At 41.3% G+C, this 11,764-nt stretch overlaps 1 protein-coding gene across 5 annotated transcripts in view; it reads left to right on the forward strand.

The window, feature by feature from the left end:
* The window catches only part of LOC146855822 (death-associated protein kinase dapk-1-like), a 304,196-nt gene that overhangs the window by 223,956 nt on the left and 68,476 nt on the right, over positions 1–11,764 (forward strand). For all 5 annotated transcript variants that reach the window (XM_085653757.1, XM_085653759.1, XM_085653760.1 and 2 more), the window contains 2 exons: positions 1,454–1,573; positions 9,825–9,918. In XM_085653757.1, the coding sequence (XP_085509883.1) occupies positions 1,454–1,573; positions 9,825–9,918 (214 nt within the window). The remainder of the gene's footprint in view (positions 1–1,453; positions 1,574–9,824; positions 9,919–11,764) is intronic.

Below are 11,764 nucleotides of genomic sequence, written 5' to 3' on the forward strand. Positions count from 1 at the left end.
CTTCCAACTGCAGTCAGTGGTTATTAATTACTGCCCCTCAACCAGGTTAAATACTGCAACCTGGGGTGGTCTCTTCACTTGTTTGAGAAGTGGGTTGAGTTTGGGCCCTAGCAAAATTCTGCAGTGAAGACGTGCTCATATTGAGTGTGAATGAGTGCTCCCTCAGCAGAGCTGTGCCTGTGCCGCCCTACCTCTTCAGACCTGAAAACATGTTCTGATGCACAAACTGCCACTTGGAGTCAATTGTGGGAACCAACGGGTTGCGAACGATTCAGCATGCTTGTTTCCGTGAGTCCTTGTGCAAATACTCACACCGGTGTGAGTGCCACCACCTCTCAGCCTGCAAAGTGCAGCAGACTGGTGATATTTCACATTCTCAAGGAATTGTGCTCAACCATGGTTACTTGTGACACAATAACTCTATATGTTACAGCAACAGTTATACAGGAGTGTTGAGATGACAACAACTTACCCATATTAGTGGTAACAGAACCATAGTCGGGAGATCAAGAGAGAAGATTGTGCCCATCTGTGTTGGGGAAGCCTAATTGTGTTAAACACTGAAGAGTAAATGATCTGGGAATAATTTCAGAGTAGAATTTGCCCTCCACATCATACACATATTGTTTAGCTGTGTGTCACAAATAAAGTAATTTGCCTTCATCATTAAATGCATTGACTGGATAATGATTTATTAATTCTGGTTAGATGCTTTCTTGAGGTCTGCATTTCTACCCCACATCAACTCCTTGAGTAAGCCTTGGACTGCTCCGTTTCAAACACCTGATAAGGGTTTACTTGGTGCTTCATTTTTGATTCAACAGTAAGGTGTAGCCTCAGGACACAGGTGGTAAAAACCTTCCTTTGTTACAGCTGGAGCTCGGTAAACCTTGATTGCCATGAGACTCCTGAAAAATCTCCCCCAATATTCCTTTGTATGAATTATATATGCTACTCTTTGCACATGCCCCTTTTCATTCTTCATTCTTGTCTCCTCCTTTCCTGCTTCTGCTTTATCTTCCTTTTCCTCCCTTTCTCAATTACTCACTTGTTTATAATTTTCTATGTTAGCTTTTGCCTCTATCTTTTTCCCAGTTATTATTTTCTTATTTGTTTTCGTATTGGTTCTCTTTTGGGACTTATTTTCTCCCACCCTGTTCTCCTTTCAGCTTTAACCTGTTGTCTCACATTGTCTATCCTACTTTTCTTATTTAATTTTTGGTTCTTGCTTTGTGTTTCTCTTATTCACCTTTCATTCTAATTTACCCTTCATCCACTATTCTTCTTACTCTACTGTTTTATTCTCTTCTTTCCTCCTGTTTGTCCTTTCTAATATTTTTTCACATTTATTCAGAATCCTTTCCCCTTCTTTTGTGCTTCTCCACACTCTTTCCTTTTCTCCTATGCTTCTTCTTTTATTAAACTATTTCTCATGTCTCATTTCATACTTTAGGAACAGCAGAGATCCAAGTTGCTGAAAAACTACAACCTGGTACATCGCAGCAGAGTAAAACTCTTTATGTGTGGGCACGGTGGTGTTGGAAAAACTACCCTAGCTAACACGCTTCAAAAGGTAGTGCCATGCTGAAAGGTATTTTATTTTTTAACAGTATTGACTTGGATTATATTAGTCTTATTTCAGAGCAAAAACAGTAGTCCGATGGATTTAATAGGCAAACCTTCCTCATCTGACAATCTCTATAGAATGTTCAGCATCCATAAGTCAAGTTTCATGTAGCTATTTTATTACAGTGTATATACTAGTTTCCCTACAAATAGCTGAACAGCAAGGAGAACAACTACCTCTTCTAAAAACCCCTGCCTAACTTATTTGAACTAGCAACATTTGGTGTCGACTACTGGTATCTAGCTCAACAAATCCATTCTTTGTTTGCCCCCTTGTCATCGTTGAATCTATCCCTAAAATGCCACCTCCTCAATTAATAATATCACTAATGAGGGTGCTGTCCGTTTTGCATTGAAGATGAACGCAGTTGATTAATAGAAGAAACATGTAGCTCGCTGTATGGAAAAAGCTACAATGTGATATATATGTACAGCTCTTACAATCTTAGCATCCTTCTTCTTATGGGTGTCCCACCTGTCCAATATTGGTCCCCTATTTGCAAGTGATCACTCGTAAATTCTTGTTGGCCCTTAGCTGGTACATAAACAAGATATGTTTAGTAATGTTTGTTGAGATGATTTCCATTCTATTAGCGTCAACCGTATACAATGTAGAAAGGGACATACATTACTCTTTACAATGGCATCAGCATGTCTTGCACACATCAAGTCAGTCAGGAGTGTTCATCAGGACTTCTGTCCTTTGTACATGTCTGTCTATTTCACTAGGCCTGCACACCTCACTAGTTTCCACTAGTTTGCTCAATACCATGCCAAAAATGAGAACAACAAAAAAGTCAGTATTTCACGTGTAGGAAAGTGGATTATTATCTGGTGTTGTTGTAATATAATAGATATGGTAATGTCACAATCTTTATCAGGTCCAATTAGGTTTTGTTAATAAAACCCTTAGCTCAGCAGTCGGGCTTAATCAAAGGAACAAGTGTAAAGCATTTAGAAATACTAAAACAGTTAATAAGTAAAACTCATTACACAATAAAAATCTGGCACTAATTCATAAAAGTAGAGTGTCTTTTTTTAATCTTTAAATGTAACTAAACAGACAACAATCTGTTGAGGGGAACAAGAGGTATGATTTTTTTTTAATGGAAAGCAAGTTCTTTTAAGTACAATAAATCATTGTAGTTGGCTTAGCAGCTTCTGAGCCAGTGGGCTAGAACGACTACCAATCTTCTCTTGGACAGGCCACAACAGATTAGGAGCCAGTCACAGGGACCACTTAGGCCCAGGAGGTAATTTTACTTTTAGGTCCAGCAGTCTCAAGGTCCTCTCTTTATTTGTTTTGTCAGAAATTAGATTGTTGTTTGAGGGGGGTGTTAGCCCTTCTCAAGCAATAGCCACAATTCTTCTCAGGGTGAGCCACAAAAGTCACTAAATTAAACCGTGCTTAGCCCTTTGGTAGCTTGGCACAACACCAGTCATGCTTTACTTAGAGGCAATGTTTAAAGTATTTATGCATCACTCACACAGCAATCAAGTGAAAACATCAGTAAACAAAAAAAACCTTCACCAATTTAGAAAAAGAGAGTAAAATGTAAAGAATTATTTGACACCAAAATAACAAACATCCAGTCAGTTGAACCAGAGATATGCAATTTCAAAGATTTAAGGAAAGCATAGCACTTAAAAGCAAAAAGAGCCCCTTGCGGCCAAAAACCCGACACCAGAAAGCACCACCGCACCTGTGCCCCCTAGCCCGAGTTGAAGTGGACCAATGGTACCAGTGTGGTCCCCACACCCTCCAGAGACAAATCCCACTTTGGGTTTGCCAACAGTGGACTTCCCGGCACCTCCTGCAGCCTCTTTGTGCAGGCCCCCTCTCTACCGCAAGTGTCTCCGGTCGTTAAAACCCAACACCTGAGACCGTGTCTGCACCCAGCCATCCGGCCCGAAGAGGAGAGGACCAAAGGTGACCCTACGTCTCAGAGCATCAGGAGACCTGAGCCTACTTGTTGGTTCAGCTAGAGTAATCAGCCGCCCACCCCCCGTCCAAGCTTGCAGCCCTTTTTGACCGGTCGGATGCCCATTGACTTACACGTGGCACCTGATGCGGAAAAGCAACTCTGCAACGGCCACCCCAGTGCTGCCCATGGTGAGCTGTTGGTGTGCCTTGGCCATGCCCCATACTCACCTTAAGTCCAGAAGATTGGTCCTGTAGGTCACTGTAAAGTACTTGTATGCAGAATATGTCTTTCCTCTATAGAATAACATTACTGCTCCAGGAATTGGACTGTCGACTTTTAAAAAATCTAAAAATTAATAACTAGAAACGTACTTACCTGATCAGGATGATCTTGGTGCTTAAAATTATAGAAGATAAGTGTTATTTTTATAAATTGGTGTGGATCTCCTTACTGAGGCGTGTGTAACAGTTATCGACTGTGTTTGAGCAGCAGATTTCTAACACTGCTCTCTAATAAACCTAAGGCTGCTTGACCATACTGCCCCCTAAGAGAGCACCTTAGGATTTCTAGAGCGAGCCCCTATCCACTTATTAGGGATACCTGGACTCTTTGCACAGTATACTGCTTTTTTGTATACTGTATAAAGAGACATCTCCCTACACATCCTGCCAACATCAGTCTTCTATTGTGTGGCTGTCTGAGAGGATTACACAGTTGCCAGCTGCCAGCTACACCTAATCATGTGACTAAATGTAAAAATAGCAGTTTCAAAATCGTCCGTTAAAAACGGTTTTAAATTACAATTCCTCAGACACCAAACATAATATTTCTCCTTCTTCCAAACACAAGTTACCACCTATTAAATGTAAAAAGGTAACCCAAGAGGTAGGCCTCACAGTAGTGAAAAATGAAATTTGAAAATGTTTCACTACCAGGGCATGTAAAACTTAAAAATGCTTTTCCAGCTTTTTAAACACAATGCAACCTGCCCTATGGGCCAGTTGGGGCCTACCCTAGGTGTGACATATATGCATTAAGGGAGTTTTATGCTTGGCAAAAAGTTTATTTTGCCAAGTTGAATTGGTTGTTTAAAACTGCACACACAGGCTGCAATGGCAGGTCTGGGGAAAGTTATTAAAGGGCCATTTAAGTGGGTGGCACAATAAGTGCTTTAGGCCCACCAGTAGCATTTAATATTCCAGCCTTTATGTGGTATACCACTTTACTAGGGACTTACAAGTAAATGAAATATGTCAGTGAGGTGTAAGACAATTTTACCATGTTTACAGGAGTGAGCACAAGCACTTTAGCACTGGTTAGCAGTGGAAACATATGCAGAGTCCTATGGCAAACAAAAAGGAATTCAGCAAAACAGGAGGAGTGAATGCAAAAGGGTTGGGGGGACACCACACCAAGGACGTCAGGTTCAACACTGATCCATCACCAGAGACCATCAAAGAAGTGCTACTGATGCTGGGGATACAGAATTCTGAAGGTTCTAAAGAGATATACTGAGTGTTCCTGGGGCCACCCAGATATCCACAAGCATCAAGGGTCGTCTCTGGCCTCAGGACTCGCTCTGCCTCGTGGCACTAGAAGAGGCTAGTGCAGGTCCTATTGCCATGGTCAACTAGTCTCCATTTACAGTAGTCTCAGTTGTTCCTTACAGGTAGGTAAATATTTATTTTTGGGGGACCCGAGTTTACTCTGACTTCAGTCACAGGCCCAACGGACTTGAGGGCACCTTGTGAGGGTCGGGACTCAATCTTCCAGTGGGTACTTTGGTGTCCAGCAGCAGTTAGGGATTTCTCGGCAGATAGGCTCTCGAGGTGTGCAGGTTTCCTCAGCTGTTGATGGTCTTGAAGTTGTACAGATTAGCCAACTAAGCCTTGGAGTCACTCTCTCTCTGTCCTGGCAATAGTGGAGCTCTTTTCCACAAGTAAACACATCAGGCACAGTCTTCTTTGCAGGGTCCTGAGGGTGCACAAGGAGGAGATGCCAGACTTTTTGTCTACACAAAGGAGCGGGCCTGTCGAGGTGTGACTTGCATTTGATTAACTGAGGCGAGAGCCTATGCCTGGTATTCCTCCTGTGGGGGAAGGTCACACCTCGACCCACCATTCGATTCTCTTTGTTCGCTGTTCCTGGGAGCATTTCACACGTCTTAGCAAGTGGGCAACCTGTTGACTCAAGTGTCAAGTGCTGCAGTCATTTGGGAACAACTGCCACTGCTCTTGGCAAAAAAGTGGTGACTTTCTAAAGTTCTCTTTGCTTTAAAAGTTACTTTAAATCTGGCTTCAATAATGAGACAGTTTTAATGCAACAATTAATTTGATACCTTTTAGTAGTCTTTGGTAGTCCTAAGTGGAAGTTAGCACTTAGCGTGATGACTAACGCAACTCCATTTATGCCAATGGGTCTACCAGCCTCGCTACATTGAAAACGAAAATATCGAGTTTGCGCTTTCAAGGCATATCATAAACATGCACTTCCTTTTATTATTTAGCACCCTGCCTCGTGGGCTACCAAGTCCTTTCCTAGGTGTAACTTATTAATATTAAAAAGAGAAGTTTGGACTTTGCAGAAGGGTTTAGTTTGCCATGTCAAGCTGGCAGGTTAGAAACTGCCCGACCTGACTGTGATGGCAGACCTAGAGCCATGTTCTCACCTTGTCACTGTAGTGATGGCACAATTAAGTGCTTAAAGTCACGAGTGACATTTTACTTACTAGCCCTGGTTACCCTTTGTCCCTTTTGCACCGTTTGACTGATAGGTAAGTTAAGTAAGCCAAGTGGGTATTAGTTAATTGGCAACATCTTTTAAGGATCAGAGTAGAACACATGCACTGGGGCCTGGATGGCAGGAACCAGCACATTTCAGAGTCAAAAAACCAGCAGCATGCGTAAAATGTGTGTGGGGGTGATCATATAAAAAAGAGGCACTTTCCTACAGGACTGGAGTATGCACAGTCAGTATTGATCTATTGTCTTAGCCATATCATTTGTGACTATACAATGTCATTCTGAATGGTGTCCCTCACCTCCATCATCTCTTGCTTCGATTAAGGCTGTGTTCTTCACTCCACACCGAGACTTGCCTCATTCAAAAGGAAGTTCGATTATATCGCATCGATCCTGAGTGTCTTGCACTGAATACCTAAAGACGTCCGATTAGGTTTAAAATTTGCTGCAGTACACTTACTGGGTCTACATTTAGAAAATCTGTCTTGCCTGACCAAGCACCTTACTATTTCCAGCAGAAAACCAGGCCTCTGGAGCAAAGACTACTTGCTTCCGGTAAAACCTTAAAATTCTAAACTTCCTGACGTCTGAAACAGTCGTTATCCGGTACTTCAATAATCCTGTTGAACTTCCACCATCCACAGCTAAGAATGCAATCCAACCTCCTCTCCTCGTTTAAATGAAGACACAATTCACCTCCTCTGCATGCAACTAGAGTAACTCATTGTTCTAAAAGATCCCATGCCACACGTTTCTTTCTTCTCTATTTGTCTACTGTTATTATAACAAAAAATATTTTTTCATTTTTGCCCGTCGTTTGTAAAGTGTGCTAGAACCTTCAGGTGCAACAGCACTATAAAAAATGTGAAATAAAACTCAGCTGCCAAACCTCAGAGTTTCTACTTTATACTATTTATTTTATCTTGGCCGTCCCACCTCATTAGTGGGCAAAGGGAAGAAGCTTGGTCTAGATCTCTCCGCCCATTTACCGTCTCTCATTTAAACACACGTTTACCTGTTTTGCATCAAAACTGAAGTGCAGTTCAGTTTTAATGCCAAGCCATTTTGATGACATGACTATTATAATAAAATGGAACAATCCAAATACTGACTGTTGCCTTAAAAAGATGCATTCCTCCTGGTTCATTTAAAAGCATACACAGTAAGGTATTTTGTAAAAGGAAAGTCATAAGGGCAAGCGCAAGATGATAAAAACTCTGGGTTGTGGAGGTTACATTTTCTTTTAACATGGATCAGCCTGCAACTGGAGATACTGGGAAAATGCTTTTTAAAGTTCAAACGCTTGTTGATGTTTTTAGTTCCAGGCAATTTATTCATAAGCCTTTGATTGATTCCAGGTTAGATTGGTTGAAAAGAATGTTCAAAATTGACACATAGCAAAGCAAAAATCTCACCCACAACTTGTCAAACTATTTCTTCTATTGCTTTTGGGAAAGCTCTTCAATGTACCACTCTATTTTTAAACTGTACCATGTACCCTCTGTAGAGGCATGAAAAGGAAGGCGGCTTCTATTAATCCATGTCCTTTGGTCTGTCACTCATCCAAGATTTGGAATCTAGAATTAGGATCAATAAATCTAGATCGTGGTCTGAGAATGGGTATTCATGAAAAACAGTTGTAAAGGGAGAAAGGTTAAGCACCAACTGAACATTGCCTTTGAATTCACAAATCTTAATTAATTGGACATAATGTGACCTGCAAGTGCTGTTCAGAACCAGAGGAACCTGCCCCCCACCCCCATGTGAGTCATCCGTCTTATAATTCCCTTTCTTTTACTGAGCCTCATCTTACACACATTAAATTTGCCTTACATTCCAAATGATACGGTTACAAATCCTCAACAAATCAAGCTCACTATAGCCCATTTCTTGAGAGAAAAATGGCAATATATAACAGATATATTTAATAAACGGGTATTAAAAAAAATATTTTTGGGAGTCCGGTAATAGGATAGATCCTCAAATCTTTCAATAATTATTTGAAGCATTCTGGACTTCTTTTTTTCTTGTTATTTTTTTGAACATTCATGGATCGAAATGTACCACCTTCCTGGCACTTATTGGTCTGTCAAAACATTCTCTACGGATTCTTTCATCAACTCGCAATTCATTCTTTTTGTCCTGTGCAAACTTCACTTTGTCACTGTTACCAAAGGCAAAAGCATTTTTAACCACTTCCATTTCTACATTATGTTTAAATCATTTTTATTTCTATGCAAAGAAAGTCTTTGCGATGCCCCTTCTAACCATTTGCTACCTTTTTCACTTCTGATGGATAAGTAACCTTTTACAAACCTCTCTTATTCAGTATTATTCTTCATCCAATTTCCCTTCTCCATCCATTTTGTATGAGTTTTACGAGTGCAATTCTCATTGCTCAGTTGTGCTCAACTCCTTGAATCCTAACCCATGTTTTGCTGTCTTTATCATAGTCAAACCATCCATTATTTCTGTATGAGACATTATTTTTCATAACTGTGTTCACAAAGTTAATAACTATAATATATTCCCCACCAGAAATATTAACGGGAAAGTAATTGTGGTTCAACATTTCATAGGGTAACACTTCCTGAGCTGTAAAGCATTCTGGCTTCTACAATTGTTGCACCATAATCCATTAGCATGTATTTGCTGGAAGATCTTGTAACCAAGGCAGATATCACCCTTCACTGTTGTGCAGATGATAAACACAATGTTTTGAGGTACCCGGTATCATTGATGTCACCTGCCTTGTGGGCTTCCCCCTTCAAATTTACAAAAGTTAGTAGTTTAAGGTAAAATCTTCTTGCACCAAATATGCACTATTTGCTGTTAAAGATTAACATATCATCATCAGGGTGTGGCAGAGGGAGGTTAGGGAGCCTTACAACTCACCAGTGCTGTTCTCACATTTCATACATCTACGATTCATATTACACTATGCTCTTCACCATTAGTAAGATTTCTGCGTGGATAAAAACACTCATTAGTGTTAGGTGGGTCTTAACAGGAATTTGGAGTTCTTTGGCTTGCTTAGCTTCTCTTATTAAACACCTAGCATCGTGTAAACCTTAGTCCATAGTAAAGTTTGAACTAGTCTCCTCTAGCTTTGCTCTAGGAAGAATTATACCCTTTGCAATTATTCATGTTAAATCTAAAATTGTACAATATGCTCCATAGTACGTGTGAAGGGTTCTTTCAAATAATTTTGGAACTGTGTTCCAACTCTGGTGCAGTATAGGGTATACTGATAGAATAGTATCCGTCTATTCTCTGAAAACGCCAATGGCACGCCTGGGAGCAGAGTTGCATGTAGACATTGGGTTAAGTATGAATTCCTGGCTTTAAGTTCACATTACTCTAGAGTTTAATTTTCTCTACTGACTGCCAGTAGATGCACCTTTCATAAACTTAATAAAAAGCTGGAAACCCAATAGCAAAAATTGAACTGTTCACCCTGGTAAAAAGCACTAGATTATTTGAATTTTTTGCCTACAATTGTCTCTTACACATTTCTCTGTTTTGCATGCAGGAAGGCATCATTCCAAGGCTTCAGTATCTCTTTGTTACTCCTGAAGCTCCACTCTCCACACGAGGTGTTGATATTACCCACACTGAGTTGGCAGGTATAGAAGATGGTGGATGGGTGGGAGAAGGTGTGATACAATGACTGTATGGTGATGTGTGACTGGTTGGACAAAGGACAGTGTGTATATTTCAGCACTCACATTGCAGCCTTTGTATGCTAGTGGACTCCTTGTAGGAACGTCAAAGTTGATACTGGTGAAATGAGGTGTGGTTTATGAACTTGTGCTTTAATGGAGCCGGTGTGAATTGAGTTGAGTATTGCATGTGTTGATTTTGACATGGAGTGAGCTCTCTGTGAAAGCGATTTGTGGATTCCAGTCTCCCCTTGGTACTGCAAAGCTTGAAACCGGGTAGCTTCTGCTATTGGCATATGAAGCAGATGAGAAAACACCTCCTGTTCATTGCCTCAGAATTTCACATCACCAGTAGAGATGGCCTTGATTCTGTCACACCTTGCCTATGGGAATTCCATCTATTTGAGACTCCCCGACAAGACTATCAGTTGTCTTCAACTAGTCCAATATACCTCAGTGTGCCATATGTCTGGAGACAAGTAAAGGTACTATATTCTTTCTATACCTGGAAACCTCAACATGCTTCCTTTTAAGAACTGTTTTATTTAAATTGTTGTTTGTACGTAAGAATATCCATCACTCCTAACCTAATTGTTTGATCTCAAAGATCCAGCTCCATGCCCCATAACAATCCATGTGCTTCTTTGGCCTGTAGTTGCTGCAGATTCCCAGGACCGATTTTGTCTCCTTGGGAGACAGGGTTTTTCTGTGGCAGTCGCCAAAGTGGAGTGGAACAAGCTCCCCTTGAGCTCTGCTCTCTGACCAGGCTCACAGTGTTCCATAGGAAGCTAAACATTTCTCTTTTCAATATGTTAAGTCTTAGGTTGTTTTTTTCCTCTTCCTTCATAGATCTTTGTTTTCCTTTCCACTGTACTGGTCTCCAGTGACGGCTGCTAGCAGGGAAAAGTTGTGGGGCAGCACGCGGGCAAAAGAATTTAAATAAAACTTGCCTGCAGCTTGCCGCCCCCGCCTCGCCACCTCTTCAGCTACCAACGATGCACACACACATGCTCCCAGACTCCCCTGCGCCAATCCAGACGCTGCTCTCATACTGGTATTACCCAGCATGAGAGAAGCTCTGGGATTGGGCAAAGCGTGCTGGTTTCCCGCTCCAGCAGGATCTGGGAACCTGTGCTTCTGAGCCCTGCTGATATCTCCAAGAAACAGCCTGGAGATATCCAAGTGCATATGTCGGTTTGGTCATCCTAAGACGGCCTGCCAAACCTACATGCACACTTGCAGTGCTCTGTGCCCACCACTCCTCCTGCGACTGTCCCTCAGAGGATGACCCCGCCCTCAAGACCCGGCTGTGGCTCAGACATAAAATAAAAAGTTTTATTAAATGCTTTATTATCATTTTATTTTACATTTGTCTGTTGGTTCCAGCAGTGGGACGATGTTCCTCCACCATAACAGAGGCGCAGCCCCTGCTGGTCTTATAAACACAGACATAAGATAACATCTAGATCTGGTATAGGGACACTGGTCAATGATTAGATGTGTATTTGGAGCTCAGTATTGCTAGTGGCTGTGAAATGTGCATTACTGTACAATGGTGGATAGTTGGAGATATGCATGGTGTTTTGAGCACAGCGTCGCCCCTTCATGTTTAAAACACCAATTGCCAACAGCACAGAAAAAAAAGCTATCAAGAGAGACTGATATTTCAGGCGTCACAAGTTATGTGTTTGTTATGTGCATTGCTAACCATAACTGCCGATTCTCAGAACTATAGCTCTGTTTTTAACTGTGGCTTTTCATTGAACTTGTATGTGTGTGTGTATGTCTGTGTGTGTGTATGTATACATAT

Source organism: Triturus cristatus, chromosome 4_1, assembly GCF_964204655.1.
Source record: "Triturus cristatus chromosome 4_1, aTriCri1.1, whole genome shotgun sequence".
Classification (NCBI taxonomy): domain Eukaryota; kingdom Metazoa; phylum Chordata; class Amphibia; order Caudata; family Salamandridae; genus Triturus; species Triturus cristatus.